Raw genomic sequence first — 27,527 nt, forward strand, 5'->3', positions numbered from 1 at the left:
TCCTCAACTACATGAATGAGTAAGTGTGTCATAATGTCAAAGAAGGAAGGAGGAAATACTTTTTCCATTAAACATAAAAAATATATGGATTCTTCATATAATGCATCCCATTGTGTCATGTCCAAAGCTCTTATGGATATTCTGCAAAACACAAGAATTAGTCTCATAATAGTGAAGTGAATAGGATCAATCAAAGAATGTCTTATTGCTAGTGGCAGTATTTGCTGAAGGAAAATATGATAATCATGCATTTTCATTCCTTGTAGCTTTTTGCTAAGAACATGCTTTTGTAGAGATGCTGAGTACCCTATTAGAACTTTGGTATTCTTTACAAATGCAAAAAAATCATCCTCTTCCTTCTTTGTAAATCTATATGACACATCTAGCATTTTCAACTTGTCTTTTCTGCCATGGACTACTTGAGGCCATAATTCTGGTCGTATTTTCATATCCTTCATGTCTAGATAAACTCTTAATGAATCTTTATTTGATTCTTGTAAGAGTGTCTTTAAAACATTTTCAGCAATATTTTTCTCCACATGCATCACATCAAGAGTGTTATGAACAAGAAGGTATTGCATGAAACATAATACAAGATTTAATTTTTCATGGAAGATAAAACAAGGTATCTTTAAAAAAATTATCATGTAGAAGCATGAGTACTTAGCTCCCAATATGGCAATGTATAAAAGATTGACCATCTTTTCCACCCAATCTATAACCCTAGATCTTCTTTAGACCTCCTATTACTTTCCAATAGCTTTGTCTGCAAATTTCCTTTATTTCATTGACACTAGGATATATAGGATGCTCTCCATATTTAGTGGAGCCATTGAATGCAATTCTTAAACTTCTAAATCTATGGTCTATTGGAAGAAAGCGCCTATGGCCTATATACTCCATCTCCTTAAGGCATGATGAGTATCTTCCTCGAAATGCAGGACCACATATACGACAAGCATTGTATCCCTTTCTATAGCAACTAGAAATGAGCCCATAAGGTGGAAAGTCATGGATGGTCCATAGCAAGATTCCCCTCAAATTGAATACTTTTCTTCTTATATCAAATTCACTTACATCATATGCATTTACTCTAGTCCATAAGGCTTGAAGCTCATCAATGAGAACCTAGAACATAAAACCCGAAATGTTATTTTTCAGGCAATTTCACAACTAAAGCAAAATACTACATACATCTATACCACTTGTGAGAAAGTTTGATGCTGACATGCATAAACATTGCATTACCTACAAGTAGACATTGATTTTTCAGAAGGAACTTGTTTTGGACCTGGTACTAAAAGTGAGAGCTTCGAAAAGAACTTATTGGTTGCCAACCATGGTGGTAGATTGTAGTTCACAATCAACACAGGCCATGTGACTACGTAGATCTAAAAATGGATTCACACCATCAATTGCAAGAGCTAATCGTACATTTCTTATCTCTCTTGCAAATTCTGGCCATGTACTATCCACATGCTTCCATGCTAATGAATCCACTGGATGCCTACATAAACCATCTTCACTTCTTCCACCAACATGCCATTTCATGTTTTTGGCAATAAGACGACATCTGTTAAATTTTTTTGATATTAGAGCATAGAAATACATGTCAACATCTAATAGTATAAGGTCAAATATAAGATCCACAATTTACATACATGTATTGTCTAAGAAGTCGTGGAATCAAAGGAAAGTGCCGTAATATTTTTTGAGGAACCCTTGACTTGCTACTTAACTTCCATTGACTTTCATTGCACTTGGGACACACTTCCAAACTTGCATACTCCCCACGATATAAAATGCAATCATTGACACAAGCATGGATATTATCATACTGTAAGCCCAACTCATGGATTTACTTTTGGCCTCATATGATGATGAAGAAAGATAATTATTATGTGGGGAAGAATCTTATGTTTCAAAAGATAAAGGAGCTCACTAAAGCTAGTTTGTGACCATCCATGCACCACCTTTAAATTGTAGAGTAAAAGAGTAGTTGACAATGAGCTCACTTTGCATCCATCAAAAAGTGGTCTCTTTGCCTCGCTCATTAAATCTTCAAATTTGGATATGTTATCAACCTCTTTCTCCAAGTCATCATCACCATAGCATGTATCCATTCTTTCTGAGTGCATGGATGCCTCCTCACAAACTTCAAATGTATCTCGAAGCATGTCCTCGATTGCTATATCCTTATCTAGTCTATTTTTAATATTTGTATGCTGCATATACGTAAAACAAGTCCTTAGCCTTCAAAATGTAAAGAAAAACTAATTTGAATAGACACACATGTGTATAAGCCAAAGGAACCTAACATACCTTCTCATTTCCATCAACTAAATTATTCCATGCCCCTCTCTTTAGTAAATGCTCTTGAATTCTTGCATAACTTAAAGTCAAGCAATCACAGCATGCCTTGCAAGGACAAGGATATACTATAACACCTGTTTGGTGCATGTATTCTCTACATTCTGCTAAAAGCACTTCAATTACATCTGCTTTGTCTTCCAATTCTTTCAGTGAAAGCATTGTCCAACTCTTTTCTGAGATGTGCATAATGTAATCAAGATCAATATGAGAAGTTTCATAACAACAAAGGCAAATGTAACCTAAGGAGATCAAATTAAACATTGAAATACATAGTACAATACATTCATGAAAAGTAAGAGTTATTCTCTAACACAGAAGGTGAAGTGGTTAATACACTTCAAATTCCAAATCAAAGTATATAGTCTTAAAGTTAAATAAATACATAAAATGTGAAAAGTTCTACTCCAAGAATAGTGTCTTCATGAGCAACTGTCTCATTAAAACCTACATGTCCATCTTCTCTCCAAGATGGACATGTAGGATTATAAACCCAAACTACATTAGGCTATCATCATAGAGGGAGCCATTAATATACCCTACTACATTTCCATCAAGAGCATCACCCACAATGTAGGTGTTTTCCTCCTCCTCGGTTGCATAAGTATGCATTTGAGGATAATATAAACAAATTGTTTCTATACTTCATGTTCATATCTTATTCCTATGTAAGGAAACAAAGAAGTTCCCTCGGAAACCTTAGAGAGGCTGAAAAGACCCAAGCCTGCATCACTTAAAGATGATTGTGAGACCTTATACGTTCTTCCATAATACTAAATAGGCTCGTTTATTGGAATTGGGAGTTTACCCTTCCAACCACCATTATTTGAAGGATTAAAATTGATAATCCTTTGAGCCTCTAAACTTGGTGGACATTTCAAGTTAAATGAAATTCTTTCCATTGTATTCATTTCATACTCTACATTTTTACAGAGCATGTAATAATTTCCCCAAGCCCACTATAACAACAATAAATAAAGTAGTTTAGATATTTTTAAGACTCTAATATCTTTAGTATGCATAAATCAACTAATATAATATGAGAAGGCTTACTTTTTGGGTATTACGTACATCTTTCCAATCTTCGGTTGTGTGACTTTATAATATATCCATTGCACTTATTGCAAGGACATGCATACCAATAAAACTTAGTGTGCTCCATTTTTTTGTTGCACTTTCGTTGATAAAATTCAACCAAATTTCTTGGGTGGTCATCTCCTAAGATATAAAATCATTTTGTGAACAATATCTCATGGCTATTAAAAAATAAATCATGATTGTAATTTGAAATGATAAATAATTAATACATAAGAAGTATAAAGAGATTAAGATTTCACTCACGTGATCAACTCAAACAGATGATGATGAATCCATTTGCCATTGTATTATGAGATGAACCTAAAACAAAATATAGATATCAAAGGAAATGAAAGAAATCAAAAATAGTATACATAGTACAAGTACATTCACTTTAAACAACCTAAAACAAAATATAGATATCAAAGGAAATGAAAGAAATTAAAAATAGTATATATAGTACAAGTACATTCACTTTTTAAAAAAAATATGCAATTTAATAACCTGGGTTAGCAACTAATTGATTTTCTAGTGGAGCTAAAGTAGCCCCATGAGATGATCCTACAAAAAGAAAAAAATCATCAAACTCCAAATAGACAATAAAGATCACAATCCATGCTTGAACTTGGACTACATGCTCCTATAATACATAAATCAGTTATAGAAATCATATTTCATACCTTATAAACTTTTTGAGATTGAAAGCATTTTTAAAATGAAACATTTTCACTTATGTTATGGACATATGGCTACTCTTCTTACCATTCAAAGAAGTCTGATGAGTTTGCACTAGCATAAGGGGAGAACTGGCAGTAGCTAATGCTCCTACACCAACAGGAACCACAGGACATGCTTTCTCTTGAGAGCGCACCCCGTAATTTCTTTTTGTTCCTTTTGAACTATCCATTTTCTAAATCCATAAAGCCATTATACACACACCGATGCATGTTTCTCAACGTTCATGCATGAGAAATATCCATGCCAAGACAAGCAAATAACATCAAATGGCCATGAATCATGATATTTTGCAAAGGATTTAACTTGCTAGTTTAAGGCTCGTGCAAAGTGTCATGACCTTTGGATGTCATTTTCATGGCTAGAAGCTGACAAATGCATATTTTTGAATGGTCATGCATAATGCATGGAGGAAAACTAGGAGATATTTGATCCAAGCCATGCAAACCACATCTGATAGCCATGATACTTTGAATAGAACTTAAAATACTCCATTTTAAGGCTTGTAGAAAGTATCGTGCCTTTTGAATACCATTTTCATGGCTAGAAGCACACCGATGCCTGTATTTCAATGCTCATGCATGATGCATGGTGAACAACTAGGAAATATCTATTCCAAGCCATGCAATTGACATTAGATGGGCATGATACTTTGCATTGGCCTTGAACTTGCCTTGTTTAAGGCTTGTGCAAAGTATCATTCCCAGAAAATACCATTTTTATGGTTAGAAGCACACCGATGAATGTTTTTCAATGCTCATCCATGATGCATGGTGAAAAACTAGGAAATATCCATTCCACGCCATGAAAATGACATGAGATGGTCATGATACTTTGCACAGGCCATGAAATCACCTATTTTAAGGCTTTTACAAAGTTTCATGTCCATAAAATACCATTTGCATGGCTAGAAGCACATCAATGCATGTTTTTCAACACTCATGCATGAATATGCATGGTGAAAAACTAGGAAATATTCATTCCAAACCATGCAAATGACATCAAATGGCTATGATACTTTGCACGGGAATTAAAATCACTAAGTTTAAGGCTTGATCAAAGCATTTTGTCCATCAAATACCATTTTCATGGCTAGAAGCACACCGATGCATGTTTTTCAAAGCTGATGCATGATGCATGGTGAAAAACTAGGAAATATCCATTCCATGCCATGAAAATGACACCAAATGGCCATGATACTTTGCACAAGCCTTGAATTCACCCATTTTACTGCTTGCACAAAGTATGATGCTTATGAAATGTCATTTGCATGGCTAGAAGTTGATAGATGCATGTTTTTTAATGACCATGCATGATGCATGGTGCAAAACTAGGAAATATTCAATCCAAGACATGCAAATGACATCAAATGGCCATGATTCTTTGCATAGGACTTGAAATCATGTGGTTTGAGGCTTGTGAAAAGTATCATTCACATCTAATACCATATGTGTGGCTAGAAGTACAATGATGTATGTTTTAAAAGGTGCCAGGTGTGGTAGAAAAGGAGATCTGATATAAAAAGTCAATGCGCACCCTAAAACATGGCCTCCCAAGCTCCAAGATTTTGTAATCCAATACAAGTAATCATTTATTAAACCTAGTCAGAAACTAGAAGTGAGAGAAGTACTAAAATTTTTAGGAAATACAGCAACAAAGGAAAACTCTGTTTTCATCGGTATAGGTGCCAGTATATACCAATGCTTACACTGACTCAGATAAACTTCAAAAAGCAAACCCAAATGCATCTTTTTTTGCCACACCTCTCTTGTTTGAGATCTTGCCAACTTTTTGCCTCTTCCTCAGAGCTTCCTCATGACCTTTCCACCATCTCCCTACCCTCCCTTGCCATCCCTACACCACCCACACCACTGTTGGCCCACTCCCCTCCACTCCAAGTTTGAAGAAGAAGATTTCTATTTTGAGAACTAAAGAAGTGGAGGATATTTTGAGTGGTTTGTCTTCAAATTTTTTCTTCTAGGTAAGCTTCCCAACCCTTTCATCTACATTAGAAGAATATTTGGAATCTGCATTGTGTGTTTACATGTTTCTTATGTCTTTGTGGTTGCATAAAAGGCAAATATGAGATTTTTCTATGGCACAGGAGAGATGCTGCCAAAATTTTCCAATTACTTGCTTGGTTGATATGATTGCATCTTGTTGCGTTGTTGCTTGCTTGAGCTCATTGCTTTCTTGGTATCTTGTTGTCTTATTTGTGTGCTTTCATTTCTCTCGTTTGTTTTGATTACTTTGTTGCTTGACATTGTTGCTTTTTACTCGTTGCTTGATTTGTAGCATAATTTTTAGCACTCATGCACAATGCATGGTAAGAAATTTGAAAATACACATGCCCAACCATCAAATTGATGCCTGCCCAATCCCCAACAACTTTGAAATCACAAGGGTTTTTATCTCATTGAAGCTATGTAAAGTATCATGCCTATTAGACACACATAGATATGCTAGAAGCACTCATGCATACTTTTAACACTTATGCATGATGCATGTTTAAGAATTGTGGAAATACGCCTACCCAACCATGCAAATGATATCCTATCAACTCAAAAATTTGCAAGGATAAGGGTATTATTGGTTATGAAGACTTGTATAAAGTATCATATCCATCAAACCCACAGACATATGCTAGAAGCACATCGATGCATATTTTTAACACTCATCCACATTGCATGGTGACAAATTGTGGAGATAGACATGCCCGGCCATGAAAAAGATACCTGATCCACATCAAACTTTTGCAAGAATAATGCTATTAATTTCATCAAGGCCTATGCAAAGTATCATACCCATCGGGCGCACACACATATTGTAGAAGCACACCAATGCATATTGTAAGCACTCATGCACAATGCATGGTAAGAATTTTGGAAATATGCATGCCCCATCATGCCAATGATATCTATCCACATTCAAATTTGCAAGCACAAGGTTCTTAATCACATTAAGGACTGTGAGCAGTGTAATAATCATCAAACACACAAACATATGCTAGAAGCACACTGATGTATAATTTAAACAATCATGCATGATGCATAGTAAGAATTGAGAAAATACACATGCCCAAGCATTAAAATGCATCATACCAATAAAAAATATACACATATAGTAGAAGCATACCGATGCATATATATAGTGTTCATGCATGATGCAAGGTAAGAAATGTGGAAATATGCATATGTAACCACTCAAATGACATCTGATCCACATCAAAATATCAAAGCGCAAGGTCTTACTCTCATTAAGGTCTATTTAAGGTATCATACCCATTGTACACACACACACACACACACACATGCTAGAAGCATACTCGTGCTTATTTTTAAGGCCCATGCATGATAGCATGGTAAGAATTGTTAAATACGTGTGTTAGACCATGCAAATGATATCCAACCCACATCAAACGTTGAAAGAACAAGGAAGTTACTCTCATTGAGTCCTTTCCAATAAACACACACACAAATGATAGAAGCACAATGATTCACAAATGTAAAATTACGCATGTCTGACTACACAAATGGTACCCAATCCACATCCAAATTTGTAGAAATAAGTATCTTACTCTCATTAGGTCTTGTGAAAAGCATTGTATGCATTGGACACACACACACATATGCTAGAAGCACACTGATACATATTTTTAGTACTGTTGCATGATGAATTGGTAAGAATTGTGAAAATATGCATGCCCAACCATGAAAATGATACCGAATCCACATGAAAATTTCCAAGCACAAGGATCTTATTCTCATTTGGCTTGTGCAATGATCATACCTACTGAACACACACACACACACACACACACACACACACACACACACACACACACACACGTGCTGGAAGGACGCCAATGCATCCTTTTAATGCTTTTGCACGATGTATGGTAAGAAATACACATGCCCAACCATGCAAATGGTACAAACGATTCAAATCAAACTACATGAATGGATGCTATGTCTAAACCATAAATTTTAAGAGGGGATTTGATAGGTGTTTGAGTAGTATTTGGTTAATAATGTAAGGTTACATTGGATTTTAATTAGTGACATTTTTTTAATATAGAAATAGTGATAGTAATATCAATATTGTGAATGGTAATACTGAATCTTTGTCAACAATAAGATACTTTGCAGCAACTGAATGGTCAAACATTTTGTAATTTTACTCCACATATACATTTTGTGCTGCCATTTCTTGGTATGAAATGGTAGTTAAAAAATGGTTGCCATTTTGTGCTGCCATTTCTTCGTACAAAATGGCAGTCAAGAGATAGTTGCCATTTCGTGCTGCCATTTCTTCGTAAGAAATGGCAGTCAAGAGATGATTGCTAGTTTGTGCTGCCATTTCTTCTTTGAAATAGCAGCCAAAAAGTGGTTGCCATTTTGTGCTGCCATTTCTTTGAACGAAGTGGCAATCAAGAATATGCTACTATTTCTTCATAAGAAATGGTAGTCAAGAATTGGCTGCGATTTGATGCTGCCAATTATTCCTAAGAAATGGAAAAACAATAAAAGGTTGCCATTTTTTGTTGCCATTCTTCAAAAGAAATGGCAGTCAAGAACTAGTTGCCATTTCTAACTATCATTTTTGCAAAAATAATGGCAATTTGAGAAACTGTTGCCATTTTATACATAAGAATTGGCAAAAATGAAAATTGTGTGCCATTTCCTATTGCCATTTCTACCTAGTTTTGTAGTAGTGCCGGAGTTCCCTAATCACCTCTACTTTATACCAAAAGCATTTTGACACTCCGTAAGTGTTCAAGGTCAAAGTACCTAGCGAACAAAAGCTTGGGATAATGAAAAACAGAAATAAAAAATTCAACAAGTAATCAGGAAGCAGTTTGACAATTCTAGGTAGTCTGACAAGAGTCGGATGCATTCCGAAGGTTGGAAATGGTCCAAAAGATGGATTTTCAATCAGATTTCAGTAAAGGAAAGTTTTGAATGTCTAATAGTATTCTTTATGATCTTTAGTTCAGCAAATGATGATCAGACAATTGGCATAATATGGGACAAACAATCCAACAATCCGACTACAGTCTGATGATAATAGTCTGATGATAATCTGAGAGATTACTTCAACTGCAGCTTGAAGACAATCTGACTATCTATTATGCTATTTCTGTTTTATTTTCCAAATCCAACTTGATAGCAAGTTTCTGCTATGTATGAGCTGAATATGTTTTTATTTTCTATTATTGGAAATATTTTGACAGTCAGATTGGAGTTTGACAATAGTCTGATCTCTGTCTGACTGTGGCAGAAAGCAGAATTCAGCCAAGGGATTAAAGCTAATTCATTATTCAATATTCCAATGGTTTAATCAAAGTCAAATGCAGATGGTTCAAAGACAAATGAAGGATTTCTTTGAGGACTCTACGCCGACATATGTTGCAAATGCTAGAGCTTCATCGACATGTTCCTATTGAGCAATATATCCATTCCATGCCAGTGGAATGTGAATATGTTGATTCATGCATGGTTCTATTTGTTTACCATGTATGAACTACCATAGATGACATTATATTTTATGGGTTCCTAGCCCTGGCATGTTACCATAAAATGGTGGCACTGTAATCACTGATGCAATTACACTGTATTTGTGCATAATGGCACATTAGGCACTATGTCTTAGTTTTTCTTCATTGCACAATAATTTCTATCTTTTGTAATTTAGATGACACCTGTGTTTGGAGGTAGTTGGAACCTTGGTACTGCACCAAGCTCTTCTCTCTATTTTCCAACATAGTCTTGGATTGATGAGATGTTGCATCATGAAGAGAGTCTACCAAATTCCATTAGAATGGAACATAAAAATAATACAGTGGGTTTGAGTCTTGAATATTTTGAGAAAATGCCAACCACCAGGTGTGCCTAGTGTTGAGGGTTAACTAGGCACCTAGGCTAAGTCTTAATCTAAGTACGGTCATAAGTAGTAGTTAGTGAGTCATAGGTCATGTGGGAGTTAGTTACTACTCCAGCATGTTCATTCTTGATGTGATTGATTCATACATTGCACGTATGTGTGTGTGTGTGAAAGATGGTTATTCCAATTGGAATCACACCAGCCTTCAAGGGGACTTGTTTTTGCCAATGCTAGCTTAGCATCCCACTACTAGAGTTTAGCAACATGGGGAAGTGCTCTAAACACCCTGAACAAGTTTAGGCTTTAAAAAAAGAAAGACAAAAGATGAATACTATTCACTAGGCTTGCCATTGAAATTGATAATGAATGGGCTTGAGAAAATAAAGGACTGAATCCTCATATATTATTCATGGTCTTTCGCGATGGCGCCAAACTCCACTTGACTAACCAAAATGCAAATCTACGAATTGAATGCATAAGAGTTGAAAATAAGGACCAATGGTGCCCCCAATGAAGAACACATGTACAACAACCAATGCAAATAGAAAATACCTTTCCTTTCAAATGGATTAGAGCAAATGAAATTGTCACATTGGTTTTGTAGCTAGCTTGAAAGATAAATTTGATTGGTGCATGAGTAAGATGTTGAGTAAGTTTGCAGCATGGAGAATGCTAAACTATCCTTTGCTGGCAGGATTCTTGTTGCTAAACATGTGTCGATGTCCATTTCTGTGTATGTGATCTCTGCATTTCCATATTCTAATAATTCACTAAGGAGAATGGACATGTTTATATTGAATTTTTATTTAGAGGGATCAATGGCATGCCATTTATTGAAACTATATGGTGGCCTTGGGTTAGAAGGGATGGTTCAGAAGTGTAGGAAAATGATTGCTAAAATGGTTCCTCAAGCTTCATTGCAATCATCCAGGGCCAATAATTGCTAGATACTGGATTGAGATAATGGACCTAGGGAGTCATGGCTCCATGGCAAGATATAGTACTTTGCAAGTACAAAGTTCAAATTCCACAATCTGAAATACTCAGTAAGATGGTTGCTAGGTGGAAATTCACTTTTCAAGATGTTACTTGGTTGGGAATTGGTCAGTTGCAAGGGGATGCCGCTCTTAGCAGATTAGTTTGGCTTTCAGAATGGGTCTATAGAGGCCTATTTAAACCTATAGTGAATGCGTCTTATTAGCATGCTGCCCATGAAAAGTAAGGTGGCCAAATGAAATCCCAAAATCTTACCTTTTTGTGTTTTCTGCAAGTCTTGTGCTCTGCCGCTATAATGGATTTATTGTACTCAATTCAATCATTGGAACGAGATTCTGCCCACCCAGCCTGACACGGTTCACTGCTGCCTGCCCGGTTCTAGTTGGGCGGATGTGTGCCAATTTGAAACGTTGCTAAGACTACGCAAGGGTAGACCAATGTGAAACGTTGCAAAGGCTACCGAGTGGTGGAGAAACATGGGATATGCCAGCGTGGGAAGGAGCGAGTGCCACGTTGGAGGGGAGCCAAGTGGAAGGACGGGGGTGTTATCTTGTGACACGTGGCGAGGGGGGAGAGGGGAAACGTGGCCGATAGATTCATCGTCTTCTTCATCACTAACATGACCACCATACTATTCAATTAGAAAATACAATCCAACTGAACAATTGTGAAGCTTTGAAGGTCTGGCTATGGCGATGGCTATGGCTATGGCTATGGCGATGACAGCTTCTTCTTCTTCTTCTTCCCTGTTCCCCTTTCACCCTCTGCTTCACCACAACCTCCCCCGCCATAGCTCCCCTCTCCTCCTCCCTCTCCATCGCCGTCCTCCTTCCCTCTCCCTCATCGCCATAGCTTCTTCTTCGTCGTCGTCGTCCTCCTCCCCCAGCTCCCTCTCGATCCCTGCCTTCGCTGCCCTCGCTGCCTTCTCCTCCCTCCCCGTCCTCGCCTCCGACTTCTCCCCTCCCCCCCCTCCGCCTTCTGCTTCCCCCTCCCCTTTCCAAGTCTTCGAACAGCCCTCCGCCAACCCCTTCGCCAATAGCTCCCTCTCTGCCCCCCCCGTTGAAATCGCCCGTAAGCCCTCCGACCTCCCCGAAGGCACCCAATGGCGCTACAGCGAGTTCCTCAACGCTGTCAAGCGCGGCAAGGTCGAGCGCGTTCGCTTCAGCAAGGATGGCACCACCCTGCAGCTTACTGCCGTGGATGGCCGCAGAGCCAATGTGACGCTGCCCAACGATCCCGACTTGGTCGACATCTTGGCAATGAATGGCGTCGACATATCCGTGTCGGAAGGAGAAGTTACCAACAATCTGTTCAACATCATTGGCAACCTCTTGTTCCCCATCCTGGCCTTCGGAGGCTTGTTCCTGTTGTTCAGACGAGCCCAGGGCGGCCCTGGCGGACCTGGTGGTCTTGGAGGACCCATGGATTTCGGGCGTTCGAAATCTAAATTTCAGGAGGTTCCTGAGACGGGCGTCTCTTTTGGCGATGTTGCGGGAGCGGACCAGGCGAAGCTTGAATTGCAAGAAGTAGTGGATTTCCTGAAGAACCCCGACAAATACACGGCTCTCGGAGCTAAAATCCCGAAAGGTTGTCTTTTGGTTGGACCCCCTGGTACCGGTAAAACCTTGTTGGCACGAGCCGTTGCTGGTGAGGCCGGTGTTCCCTTTTTTTCGTGTGCAGCCTCCGAATTCGTGGAGCTCTTCGTTGGGGTCGGAGCCTCCCGTGTCAGGGACTTATTTGAGAAAGCCAAAGCTAAAGCACCTTGCATCGTTTTCATTGATGAAATTGACGCTGTTGGCAGACAGAGGGGTGCTGGTTTAGGTGGTGGAAATGATGAAAGAGAGCAAACTATCAATCAGCTGCTCACAGAAATGGATGGGTTTTCTGGAAACAGTGGAGTGATTGTGCTCGCAGCAACGAATAGGCCTGATGTTTTGGATTCTGCTCTTTTGAGGCCTGGCCGATTCGATAGGCAAGTGACTGTGGACCGACCGGATGTGGCAGGTCGCGTCAAGATTTTGCAGGTCAGCAGTTGCATCGCAGATTGTTCGTTTGCACTCATGGAGATTTCACCCCCGTTCCTATCCTGCCCTACCTCCTTTCCCCCCATCTTTCCTGTTTTGGCTTGTGTTTTTGTTTGCTCGTTTTACCAATTGTCATTGTTGTGATCTGGCTTTGTGTTTGCATGATGGAAATCAGAGTTAGTAGGTTATCCCGCTTTGTATTCATCTTTTATTTTTTTTATTCCGAGAGCAACATTATTTAATCCATCAGCAAGAGCGGCTTGATTGCTTGTTTCTAACTTTTTTTGACCTTACTTTCAACTGGTAAGGCCGTCTCTTTGCTTTCTTCAAAGAGTGACAGGCCTCTTGGCAGGTTTTGCTGATCCTGACCAATTGGATGCGTGGTTGGGGGGGTAATCTTTTGAGATCAGACTCCCGAGTAGGCGCTTGGGTTTCCTTACAGTGAAGGTCCAATCATCCACATCTTCTTTGCACTTTTCTTCGCCTTGTAAAAGCTGGTCTAATACTTTAAGCATGGCAATAGTGCTGCACTAGCTAGACCAACCAAGGGAAAATAACGCTTAATGGAGCTATGAGTACCATCGGTAACATTTCCAATCGCCTTCTTCTTGGCCAATGCTTAGGCACCTTTTAGTACATTGCTTTGGTTTAGGCGTTCTAAATAGCTGATCATTATAAGTGGCAGCAAGTCGGTTAAATAGATATATGTATGTGTGTGGAGTCAAGGAAGTGCTCATAAGTGCGTGTCATCATGGCTTATGTGTTCTCTTTGAAGTTACCTTTTCTTAGTATTCTAGGTGAGCTTTATTCCAGTTTGTAGGCACTGGAGGGTATGAGAAAGTAATCTCAAATGAGCATGGCGCTGTTGTAGGTGTTCTTGTGTAATCATATGCATTCTGTTAGTATATATACCTTATGTTTCCCCTAAATTGGCAGACTAGGGAAGTTAAGCAGTCATCACTGCTTTTCTAGTGCTAACCAACATTGTGCGTGCTAATAGGAAGATTTACTAGTTTTTAGCTAGCAGCAACGACAGAGGATGTTATAGATAATTCTTGACTTGCACTTGGAATTTACACTAGCAGTTAGGCCTGCCATTGTTGTACTTAGTTGCACCTAATTGCAATTTTTTGCGCATTCAGAATCCGTTGTGTCTAGAGTAGATATGGATCATTTGCAAAGGGAAATTGTGGCTTCCCATGTCACCAGGTCGTTCAGGGCCGGGATTTTAATGAGATCTTACTTGTTGGACATATTGTAATATTTATGGCAATGGCCAATGTATGGGTTAGGGGCACTTTTTTGTTCTAACCATAGTTAGTGGTTGATTCAGTAGTATTGTCACTTTTGACTCACCCTAGGCTTACTCTAGGGTTTTAGGATTTCATCATGTAGATAGACATCTTGTCTCTCATTCTTGCAAACTCATTCAGGTGAGCTCCTCTCTCCATCCCCTAACTCTCACATTTGGTATTAGAGTGGAGTGTGACCAACTTTATTTTCAACCATAGCAAGGATTGCTTGAAGCAAGCAAAGACATCTGACTTGGATTTCAATGGATAAACCCAAGTGTGACAGGTGAAGTCATTTGAAGTAGAGGCAAGTTTAATTTAGCTTAGTGAAGACTAGTTGAGTAGGAGCTCAGGCTAGGCTATCCCTAGCACAAGAGTAGAAATACTGAATGGAAAGAAACTCTTGGCAAAACAGTTAATTAAATGCAACTTTTGACTTGGGAAAAGAATGAGTCTGGGGCTGGACTCTCAATAGCAGCATGGATGGGCTGCACATGGACAGAGAAAGAAACTCATGTTAAGTTTTAGTTTGAGCGAGAGACTCAGCTATACAAAATTGAGATTCATTAGTTAGTGTATGTACAAATGTGGGACAGCAAGGATATTAAGACTGCTGTAGAATTACATATGTGTATATGGGATTATGCCATACAATGGTTGACACATGGCAGTTCGCTGTTAAACACATTAACCCCTATGTGCCACATTGTATTCCCAACAAAGCTTAAACTGAAAAATATAATTATCTCCTGCAGAATGTACGGATTTTATTGAGTGAGTATACACTCTTGACCTACTCAGCAAGCCCCATCCAAAGGGCACTAGCTATAGCAAACTGAATATCGATGATAACTTTTGTCCTTAAATTTTGGAGTCATAGAAACCCATCATCCACAAAAGTAAAAAGGTACGAATACCTGCCAATTGATGCTGTCTGCATCGAACAACTCACATAAGTGTGAATTAAATTCAACTTATGGGCTGCACCTTTAGGGGAGGGAAACTGATGCATGCTCCAAAGTAGGCATCCCTCACAAAGATTTTTGGATAATGCATGCATGGGAGATGAGTGACCATTTTTCATGGTTCTGCAAGGAACAATCCCTCTGGCAGATGAGTGACCTTTTTTCATGGTTGAGCTAGAAACAATCCAGTGTGGCAACTTCATCTTGTGAAGCTGAGTATACGGCTCTTGAAATGTGTGTGGCTAAGGATGCCGATGGCAGATCTTCTTGATGGTTTGCAACCGTTTACTCCATTAGAGTGCCATTGTGGTTGCATGGAATACTGTGTTTCATGCACTCACGATAGACATTGAGATCCATTGTCAGTATGGGGTACCTGTAGGAGGGATCAGCTCCATCAACTGTCATGCACATCACAGCATTGCAGATCTTTTCACCAAGGCCCTCTCCAGAGAAAAGTGTGAAGCTTTTTGCAAAGCTTTGGGACGACTTCCATTTGGGAATTGAGATCACTCTTTTACACTAGGACATTGTCTCTGCAGGGGGTGTTGGAAATATTGTAATATTTAAGGAAGTGGCCACTGTGTTAGTTAATTAGAGGAGGGTTTGGGGCACTTTTTCCTTCTGACGCTTTTCCCCCTAACCATACCTAGTGTTTGAGTTAGTAGTACATTCAGTTTTGAGTCACCCTAGACTCCTTAGGGTTTAGTTTTTTTCAGGTTGATAGTTTTCTTGTATCTCATTCTTGCTATATCATCTCAGCTGAGCTCCATGTGTTTGATCTCTCTCTCTCTCTCTCTCTCTCTCTCTCTCTCTCTCTCTCTCTCTATCTCCAAACTCTCACGTTACTAGCTCTATAGAGGTACAGGCAGTCCATTGAATTTTTTTGATTGGCCATGTACACCCTCTCTATGTGATACACCTGCATTTCAATGCATTTATCTTTATGTGCCTTTTTCCATTTTGTAACTTGGCCCTTACAGTCATTTAACCATAGAGCAAGCATAGGCGAGGAGAAAAACTCATTGGTGTTTGTGAAAGGGGTGGACCTTATGGATGTCTGAGAGGGGAAGCAAGCCCTGCCAGTGTAGCATATTGTGGCCCGTTTTGTGGTGATGAGGACCCAGCTTGTATGACTGGAGCAAGCAACGCCTATGGAGTTTGTTCAGCTTGATGTTTAAATCCTGTTTCCTGAGAAGGAGGCATTCACAGACACCAATGGAAGCAGCAGAAGGCATCAATAGGAGCGTTAGCAACACAGGTTTTTTAGATTATCTTATGAGGTGGCTGTTGCAGGTCAGAAGAAAGTTGCACAAATCTACTATAAATTTACTAGTTGCTGCATTAGTTAACTTAGCTCTCACAACTGCACAAGCCTGGCTTGCACCATTCTTTTCATAATACAAAGAGTGTTGGTTTCTTTTATGGTGCCCTGTCAAGACCCAACTGTGGGCTTGTTTTATTTGATTGAAGGTTGAATCCCACTGATGTACGAGTTTTAGAGGTTCTCAAACATTTACCTGCAGAAGGAAATTGCAAGGGGGCAATAATAGCATGCACTAATCTTGCATCTAGGTGTATGCACTATTCTTGCACATGCTACTAGGCATACTTCTCCACTATTGCAGTTACAGTAAAGTCTGAGAACACAGTGCAACATTTCAGGTCGCTAGGTGGTAATCTTCATGCAAGGTGGAAGGTGTAGGGATACTAATTTAGAAGTGCAATCTGTATGACAGATAAAACATCCACCTGCATTGTGGAGAAAAAGTGCCGGGGGTTAATCCCTAAATGAGTGATAAGGCTGAAGCTTTATTGTTGTTGCTGGCTGCATGGCATTCAGTAGGTACTATGCATAATTGCACAACTTGTGAGTATTTCTCAATAAGATTTTCTAGGAAATTTAACTTTACAGAAGCATGGTAAGCATCTGTATGGAGTCTGAAGAAGTATGTTTCAGGAGTTTTCTTCAAAATATGATGAAGATTTTTGTTTACACTAAGCTTAGTATATCTCATGAGAGGTGAAATTTGAGTAGGTATGGTGTGCACATGTGGCTAGGTGTGAATTTATGCTGTAAAAATGTAGATGAAATGATCATGTAAGTTGATACTCCGTCAAAAATGAAGGTCTGGATGTCTATCAAGTGTGGGGACATTCACACCTTGATGGACATAATTATTGATGTATATGTTAAACAGTGTGTGCATTGTTCATTAGAAGTGGAGTGTTGTGGCATCTGTGAAGATCCGGGAACAGATGATTACGCCTTATATTCAAATTTGTTTTGATGGTGTGAAATCACAGCCCGTAAGGCTGGGTGTATGTTCAGTACGATGCAGAAGTTTACCAGTATCAGTATAGCATGTGTGGGAAATGCAGAAATAAAGAATGCCTTTTTTGATTTGACCATATGGGAGCCAGAAGAGAAGAATAAGCCCTTTCTTGACGTGTTTCTTGGTTAAGTTGATATGACCTTATGTGTGAGAGGGGTCAAATCATTGAATAAGCTCCAGTTATGTCGTCATGCCATGTAGTATTTATGAATTCTATACATAGGAAGCATAAGAAGGTGAATGCTGATCAACAATTAAATACTGAGGTCTTGCGTAACTGAAGATGCCTTAGGTAAGTTTTTTTCTCCTGAAAGTGACATAGTTCATAAAAGGAAATGCAAGACCCAGTGATCGTTTGTAGCATCCCAAGTATGTCATCTCAGAATCTTCCCAATTTCAAGGTGCCCCTTGGCCTTCCAGTGGCTTATGAAGATTGACTGTGCAGTGGAAGTGGTGTGACAGCCCTTGAAGAAGGGGCAATGACATTTCGTAGGCTACATCTCGACAGTGAATAGGCTATACGTGCTGTTATTATAAATTCCCACTTTTGTGAGACTCCTGCTGCAAGTCCAGAGTCCACACATTGCATATTTAGAGAAAGAGGGAACCCTCACCTTCCATCCAGTTGTTACTTAGTTGAAGGCGTAATGCTGTGTCTTCTCGGCTAGTAGCGTAGTAGGCAAAAGGATTTTGCTTGTGATGGTCATTTTTTGGCTCTCTTGAATTGAAATAGCAAGCTGGAATATCTGCATGTTTCTCGTGTATCCTGGCATGCATGTGTGACCTATTATTTGTGGAGATCATGTACCATGCATACTGTGGTATTATTGGTGAATTTCTTTTTGAATATGAAATATTTGGAAGTGTGTTGTAGGTCCATTCTCGGGGGAAGGCTCTAGCCAAGGATGTGGACTTTGAGAAAATTGCAAGGAGAACTCCTGGTTTTACTGGTGCAGACCTGCAGAATCTAATGAATGAAGCTGCAATTCTTGCTGCTAGAAGAGATCTGAAAGAAATAAGCAAGGATGAGATTGCTGATGCACTTGAAAGGATAATAGCTGGCCCAGAGAAAAAAAATGCTGTTGTTTCGGAGGAAAAAAAGAAATTAGTTGCTTACCATGGTACTAATGCAGAGCCTGCTATTCCTATTTGCCTCTCTTCTTATCAATGTGCCAAATGTGTCAATTATGCTTCCTGATTTTTCACAGAATAGGTGTTACTATAACTATCCACGTTTTTTCATGCAATTTTTTGTCTTTGCAGAAGCTGGGCATGCTCTCGTTGGTGCTCTGATGCCAGAGTACGATCCTGTGGCGAAGATCTCCATTATCCCTCGAGGTGGTGCGGGAGGCCTTACTTTCTTTGCTCCGAGTGAAGAGAGGCTGGAATCTGGACTTTACAGCAGAAGCTACCTGGAAAACCAAATGGCGGTAGCCTTGGGTGGAAGGTAAGGGGACCTGTTTTCTATCATTTGCAATTGAATTTCCAGAATGGATGCTTAGATGGGGTACTCAAATTAAATTGTCATCACAGGGTGGCTGAGGAGGTTATATTTGGGGAGGAAAATGTCACCACTGGAGCATCTAATGATTTCCAACAAGTTTCTCGGGTTGCTAGACAAATGGTCGAAAGGTTTGGTTTCAGCAGGAAGATTGGACAGCTTGCTCTTGGAGGAGGAGGAGGAAACCCATTCCTTGGACAACAGGTAAGCCCAAGTGGTTTGAGTTGTAGATCGTGAAACTTCACGTTGTCCAACTATTTGTGCATCCTAGGCAGGCTTTGCTTTTTGATGATGTCAGTGGGGATGTCATAGTAGCTAGTCCCTGCTATGCGAGATGGAGTTTATGGTCTTCAAAGTTATGAGTGACTATCATGAGATTGAAAATGCACTATGTTGTGTTTTTAGAGGATGAATTTGGGCATGTTCTGGATTCATCTAGATATATAGGCGTGGGACGTGTATGATTTATGCAGTCCTGGTTTGTATAGTCTCCTCTTGTAGACTTCTCTGAGGCTTATTACCTTAGAATATTCCATTGCAGTAAGTCAAGTAGGAGTTTTAGAACGTAATAGCTGTATATTGAAGGGGTGCACTGGATGTGTTTGGTATGCTTCGCGAACCACCACAGTACGTATGACCTGTAATAACATCCTGATGGCTATGTAGCTCTTTATGTCTGTCCTATTTGTGTTTCTGATGTTGTCACAAGCAGCTTATACAAGTTTGTCCCATCGCTACCTCATGGCTTAGGGTTTTCCTACTGCCTATTCTATCAGACAGGTTTACCATACATACGTCAGCAGTGAAGGGCTGATCTCTAATCACCTCTGATGCCTAGGCCACACACAAAAGGATTATGCAACATTTGCTTACAATCTTAATTTTTCTGGATGAAACATTAATGAGCTTTGGAAGACGAACTCGTGTATACTATGCTGAAATAGGTGCACATCTATCAATATTTGTGTGCCAGTCCCGTCGCTTAGGGTTTTCCTACTGCCTATTCTATCAGACAGGTTTACCATACATACGTCAGCAGTGAAGGGCTGATCTCTAATCACCTCTGATGCCTAGGCGACACACAAAAAGATTATGCAACATATCTTAATTTTCTGGATGAAACATTAATGACACTATGCTTTGGAAGACGAACTCATGTATACTATGCTGAAATAGGTGCACATCTATCAATATTTGTGTGCCAGTCCTGTGACTAATGTCTCTGTTCAGATTCAGTGTCTGCATGCTAACTTACGATGCTGACCTTTGTCATTTCTCCTTTTTGCCTCTAATATGATGTCATTTCCCTTGAGAAGGTAATACAACAGATTTTCTGGAAAGTAAATGTAGAGAGCTAGCTGTGGCTCTGCCTAGATAAGTGACACACAGAGCTAGCTGTGGCTCTGCCTAGATAAGTGACACATAAGTCATGTCAATGGAGATGTGTTCATTCGGGATGTTACCACTCCTCCCCCACCTGCCTTTTCTTCTGTGCTTAGGTTGAGTATGTGAGACTCATGTCATAGTTAGCACAAAACATGTTCAGGAAATTCTAGAAACTCCGATATGCCCTTGGAACTTTTTGGTATTTCAAAACCTAAAGAACACAAGTTTGCAAAGTCATGGATACAGCGGGAAGAGTTCGAGTTTGACCTGGTTAGACTTTGATACCTAGTCTCTGTTTTATTCATAAGAGAAACAAAAGAGAAAGAGGACTTTGCAAAACAGATGTGGAGATGGATGGAGACGTACTTAACAATAATTTCATTATTATTGTATCTAAACCATAATTCATTGTAAACCGGAGTTTTGACCTTTGTGACTCTCTTTGGAGTTAGATACTTTACAGTTGACTTTTGAGGCTAGGGTGAACTTGCAGTTGTTAAAGATTTGTTAGAGTTGGTCTGCTCATCACCTCGAAATGGCTGATAGAAATTGAGTTTAACGGACTTGTATAAGTGGATGTTCCATGTGTGTGGGTGTGTGGATGTGTATATGCATGAGAGCATATATTTATATTATGGTTGACGATGTCGTAGGGGTGTGTGTGTGTGTGTGCAATATATATGCTTGCTGTGCAGAAAGAAACGATGGTCTTTATGCTATTATCTTCCATTGTCACAAGCGCTTAACTGGCTTCCTGCATGGCTATTTGAACATTAACTCTTGGTATCGAGCTTCTTTTGTGAACTTTTGGGGCAAGTTGCATCCTATTTATATTATGATACTCCTTCCATTTGTCATGAGATTGTTTAGTTGCGTTGCAGGGCTATGTTGCCACCACCCCCGTTGGAGAGTCTGGTTTCACCAACTTACCGTTTGCATCTGTTGAGTTTTAAAGTGAAATCTGATGAGAGGCAGGTCTGACTAGCTAGTCAAATGCCTTGTGCGGGTTGCCCTATTACATTGTTCACCCCTCGTTCACCACTCATACCAGTGGCATGCTGATGGCGCTCATGTTGGAGGAAAAAGACCCAGTTCACCTGATTTTTTTGTTAAGCTCTTTGTGGTTGAAGTTCCTGTAAGCATAGGGATTGCTCATTCAATAGGGATGATAAATGCATACATCAGTGTCTCCAACATAGGTCAAGGGAGATGCATCAAAGCACGGCAGAATGGGGATTATAGACTGGAATGTGTGGATAAAACACATTGACAATTTGGAATGCAGTAGTTTGATGCTTCCTCTGTGGAGGATTGTGAGTGTGGTTGTTGCTCCTGTGAGATCATTATTGTCCTGGCTTTTACATACTACGTAGGGGTGCACTGCATAATTGTATTCTGATGGTAGTAGTCTACGATTTTTTTGTGTTACTCCATACTTGATTGATAGTTGCAGATGTTAGTTTCCTGTTGGCGGGAAGCATGCTGCCATGTTCTGTTGTTTCACGTACTCTACGTTATGAGGTGTTTAGAACATGTCAATCTAAATCCCAAGTCTTGAGGTACCCCTGTTGATTGTGGCAAATGTTTGGTTCCTGTAGAAGGGAAGTATGGAGCTATGTTCTGTTGTTTTATCTTCTGTAGAAGATGTGAGGTGGACATGCATCTGCAGGTATACTTCCGTGTAGCAGCTTGGGCAGGATGGTGGTGAATATAACTTACATATTGGAATCCATGACATGCTATAATGTGTTTTTTTGCTTGTTGTAATTAGAGTGACGTAATAAAGTATTGCTAGAGCTTCTCCTATAAGAGTGAACCTGCAGTATAGTCTCTTTCTTTGTAACTGTTGCTCCTTCTGGATGGATTGTAGTCAATCCATGGATGGAGTTCCAAAATAGGGATGCAGGGCAATAATGAACTTCTACTGCAATGAAGTAATGAAAGCACAAAGGCGCAAGTGTGCTGAAGATAGTACGCCTCTATGGCCTGCAAGCTAGTTTCCTCCGCTGAGATTTTATTGATAACAAGAAGAACGTCCTTTTAGTAGCTAGCTAGGAGTTAGATTATGCAGATGATTTTAGGTCAGTTCATGCACATGGAATTTCTGATAGGTGAGGGAGAGCCACTGAGAGCAAGAGAATTTTTTTTCTGACTATGTGACACAGATATATTAATTGTGCTATTAGTTGCCAGCAGGGGAAAAGGCCTCCTGGTTGATGTTGTTCCTTTAGGAACCCTAGCTGTTTTGGTTTTCCCTTCAAATGGGGTTTCAAGCTGGAAGTCACATATTTCACATCTTTTGTGGTTAAGTGGTCCTCCAGAATGTCATAGAGCAGAATTTATGAACACATGTTTTTAATTTTCACAGGCATTAGGTCCCCCCCACCACCACAAAAAACACCCCCCATCCTCCCTGATTTCTTGGAAAGCCAGAATATTTTAAAACACTAATGATGGTACTAATGAATATGTTTTGTGCTGTTGTCTTTCCACTATTTGCTGTGAGGGTCAGCCTTCTGTAAGTGGACTTATTTCTGGCTTCAGATTTAATTTTAGGTTCAATTTGTCAATCTGAGGATTCGTTTCTTGTTCCTTGATGACTGTTTAAAGCTGCCAACCCTAAACCTATACGCATGGGTTACTTTTGTATTTTAACAAGAATGCTCTTTGCAGGTTTCGCAACAATCCGACTACTCTATGGCAACTGCTGATGTGATTGATGCAGAGGTGCGAGAGCTTGTAGAACGGGCTTATGAAAGAACCAAGTCTATCATTACAAAGCACATTGACATTCTTCACAAATTGGCAAATTTGCTGATTGAGAAGGAAACTGTTGATGGTGAAGAGTTTCTGAGCCTATTTATGGACAGCAAAGCAGAGTTATATGTAGCCTAAGCTGTGGCCTGTAAATCTTGTATATTGTTACAATTGAAATGCAAGACGAGTTGCTTGATTTTTACGAAAATAACAAAGCTTCCATTCTTAAAAGGCAGTTTTATCTGCATAGTTTTGACCAGTCCATACTTGATTTTTTGCTGTGAAGAGACTGTGATGGTACGTCAACTTTAAGGGATGTAGTTCTGGTGTGCAGTGCACTTTGGCCTTCATATGTATTTTCTGTAATGCACAAATCCAGGGTTATGGCAAATTTGATTGCCTCGCATCCTCATGCTCAGGGAAGGAGGCTGTAGATCTCGCAGTTAGGTTTGTTGTTCAAATGCTGAGTTGAAAGTCTGTAGGGAAAAGCCACACACCCACCCGCGTGCTACTTTTAGCAACAGAGCTGTGCGAACATATGAAGCAAGATCTTCTAGGAATAGCTATAGTTAATTGTAATTTATATAGACTTTTTCCAGCCTTTATGTTTTTAGCCAAACAAAGTGCTGGTAAACGTCTAGTACAAGGAAAGCTGTGTTTCAGAGCTGCAGCACACAAAGATTATTGAGATTTTCTGGCCACTCCTTAGCCTATACCAGTCATGCATGTACAATTCAATCCTCAGACTATATCTGGGTCAATCAGCCAGAGTGCTGGTTCAAGTAGTTGGAATAATAAAAAGGTTTTTGGAATGATACAAAGTGTAATTACAAATTGTTTTACGTGCTTTCTAGATGTATATGGGCTAGCTAATTGCAGAGCTGCAATCTGGTATGATGATGGGCCAAATCCCGTTTACCTTCCAACATCTAGAAACCATTTCATCTCTCTCTCTCTCTCTCTCTCTCTCTCTCTCTCTCATTATTAACTCAAGAGTTTCATTAAGAAGGCTGCTCATATTTTTCATGCTAATGGCTTCGTAGCTGTACAGTAGTGCCAGCAGAGCTAGAAGATGCTGTAGGTGGAATATCTTTATAATGATGAAACATGCTCTGACAGCAAAATAAAGTAAGGAGGAGAGTAGAAAGTGGAGACGAAGACAGAGGGTGGGCACAGCAGGAGTATATACGCATATGACTAACTGCACACTAGGATTAGTTTAAACGAATGGGTAAATGTAAAATTACCCATGGCTATTTAAGTTTAGGGACAGAGCATGGAAATTCTCTTTGCTTTTTAACCATTCTTTGTTTTTTAATGCATATTTAAAAATATTGCACATTTGGTGTTGAGATTGTCCCTCAATATCTTTTCTCAAGGTTGACATGATGGTGTATACATAAGTCTCCTCTTAATTGAATTTTATGATGGGAGATTGTGGTGGAATTGTCGGTGATGTTGCTTCTCTGTTTCGTTGACCTCGAACCAGTTTGCCTATGGTGTTACTATCTTTAATGGTCTTGATGGTTGTCATCTTTGTCCTCTTGGATCAAATATTTGCAATTGACGATGATGCATAAATAAGGCTTTGTAAAGAAAGTATGATGCAAAATCATGGCTTGGTATCTCACCTCTGTTTTGCTTTGCATTCTATGGAGCAGGAGATACTTGCATCTTTTTTATCGTTGCATTTCTCTATTGTGTTTGCATTTGACTCTGCATGTTGCTCTTGCATATGTTCTTTTCTTGCTTAACGAGTGTGATTTCTGTTAGGCTCTTCTAACTTAAATTGCATGGCATTGTTCGTTTCTTGCATTTTTTGCTACATTGTTGGTGTAATGCTCAAGTCTTTCTATTGGATTACATGTTGATGTTGTGCCGAATTTGTTGGCATTGGTTTCATCTTTTTTATCTTTGGCATACTGTTGGCATTGGTTTCATCTTTTGTATCTTTGACATATTGACCAACAATGCTCGTCTTCAAAGTAGAATTTAGAACTCGTATGACATCTCTTTTTGTCGATAGATATGGTTCTTTTGTACTTGACATGCTGTCAAGGTTGGTTGCATTGGCATCTTCTTTAACAATGTCGTTGGAGCTATGAGACTGAAATTGGCCACTGTATGAGATATGATGCTTGGGATTGTATATCTTGACTTGTAATTGTTAGCGTTGATGTGGTGACTTTCTCTGTGTCATTGTGTTGGCCTTGATTTTTGACATTGTTCATTTGCATATCTACGATTTGTGAACTCTCTGGGTCGATTGTCATTTTGTGGATAATTGTGTAGTAGTCCTTTGCATGCACTATGCTTGTCTTTGTTGCCTTATAGAATCTTTCTTTGCAATTGTCCATGCTTTGGACTTGAAAGATTTGTTAGTGAAAAATAGAGAGGTCCATCAGTCTTTAGGTTTTGGTGCTTTTGACCAAAGCTCATCACCATAATCATCATAGTTTGGTGGAAGTTGGTGATTGGCATATCCGACTTCTTGTGATAAATGGGATATGCATGTTGACTTGATTTCCCTCCCATGTTGAAAAACTCTTTGATGGAGTTTCTTCAACATTAAATTGTCGTTCATTGTTGGAACCATAAGTGGACAATTTCTTCTCTTTGTCTTTGAATTTCATGGAGAAAACACTCGTAGGGGTAGTGGATTTTGTGAACTTGAATATCATCAAATCTTGATGTAAGTAGTGTCTTGATTTTTGCTTCTTGTTTTTCCAAGTGTATCCTTGTAGTTTCAGTCTTGGCACATACTTGCAAAGTATAACTCAATGCATCGGTTTTTATGCCTATGGTTAGTAATGAGTGCAATTGACATCAAAGTCATGGCATACATATGCAGCATATGTGTGTATGAAGCATCAACAACACCTAGACATCATATGGAATGCAAAGACTTGTCCATGTGCAAACACAAAATGCAAAAGTGCATGCAAAAAACTCGGATTCTTCAAAGCATCCAAATGTATGAAGAAAATTTCGGCAATACAATTGGAAAAACGACTCAACCATTGAAATCAAGTAGCAAGCATCAATCAACAATCAAACAAATCTTTGAAAAAGAAACCTGCAACCTTATACAAGCTAACATTATGAAGAAGCAATTGACATCAAGTGTTTTTTATGGCAAGAGGCTCCCAATGCGACTTCCCCTCGCTATGGCTCTCTTCTACTCTCTATTTCCCCTCCTCCCGTCCCTTCCTTCTCCGTCTCCCTAAATAGCCCTTTCCCCCTTCTTCCCTTCCTTGTCTGCATTCCAGACACCCCTTTACAGGTCACGTCTTGGTCCCGCGCAATTGCTTGAGCCATGTGGGAGATCTGGTAGCTACTGGAGAGCTCCCCAGGAGGAGGATGCGCTACTTGGGTGGGAGATAAGATTCAGAGGAGCAGCAAGTCACAGGATCTTCACAGGCAACACTCCTTGTTACAGGATCACCGGAGAGCTCTTAGAGAGGACTTGGCTTCTCTGGAGCGACTTAGAGAGAAGGCGTTTTCCATTACACAAAAAATATCAGATTTACGAGAGATTTTTCAAATTTGTTAAAGGGAGAAGTTCTACCATATATCGAATGGCATGCTTTCCATTCACATCTTCTATGAATAGAAGTTTGGGAGAGTGCTCCTTTAACTTGCCTCAACACATCTTGCTCCTCTTTGTATCTTTAGATGGCGGCCTTTGCTCCGCTCTTGAACGGTGATATGACAACTATTGAAGAGGCTATCTTCTGTAACTATTTCGACTTGAAAGAAGCACATGTCATGTTGGAAGAAATAATTGATGAAAATAGTGAGGATTGTTGCTCAATTCTTGTGAAACAGGTTGGGATCTCAAGCAAATGGTGCTTTGATCTGAGTAAGGTAATTGAAAACTTTGTTTTTGCAAGTGGTGAGGTAATGAATCCTCATAAGGATAGCTTGGACGGTTGTGTAGTGCTCAACTCAGATACTAAAGAACACATGGAAGGAATGCCAATCTCCTTCGTTAGTGAACTCAAAAAAGACCTGCCAACAAAAAGCAAACTTTGTAGTGGCTAGTAGCTTGGTACGAGAGTGCAAGGATGGATGTTCAGGCCACAAAGATCTGACGAACTTCATTCTCCTATCACTCCTCTAGGGCTTGGTGGGTACAACATCATTATGCAATAAACTTGAAGGAGATTTTGGAAATGACCATGGATTTCTACCAATATTCGGAA

General features: G+C 39.5%; 1 protein-coding gene across 1 annotated transcript; it reads left to right on the forward strand.

Annotated features, from left to right (window-relative positions):
• Positions 1-11,732: 11,732 nt before the first annotated feature.
• On the forward strand, positions 11,733-23,553 carry LOC147892555 (ATP-dependent zinc metalloprotease FTSH, chloroplastic-like). The gene is made up of 5 exons (XM_087387554.1): positions 11,733-13,085; positions 18,553-18,799; positions 18,942-19,125; positions 19,212-19,383; positions 23,239-23,553. The coding sequence occupies exons 1-5, from the start codon at positions 11,751-11,753 to the stop codon at positions 23,458-23,460; spliced, it is 2,160 nt and encodes a 719-aa protein (XP_087243680.1). The 5' UTR covers positions 11,733-11,750; the 3' UTR covers positions 23,461-23,553.
• The last annotated feature ends 3,974 nt before the right edge of the window (positions 23,554-27,527 follow it).

This window comes from Dipteris shenzhenensis, chromosome 16, assembly GCF_047967505.1.
Source record: "Dipteris shenzhenensis isolate YYH24624 ecotype China chromosome 16, Dip_SZ_1.0, whole genome shotgun sequence".
Lineage (NCBI taxonomy): Eukaryota > Viridiplantae > Streptophyta > Polypodiopsida > Gleicheniales > Dipteridaceae > Dipteris > Dipteris shenzhenensis.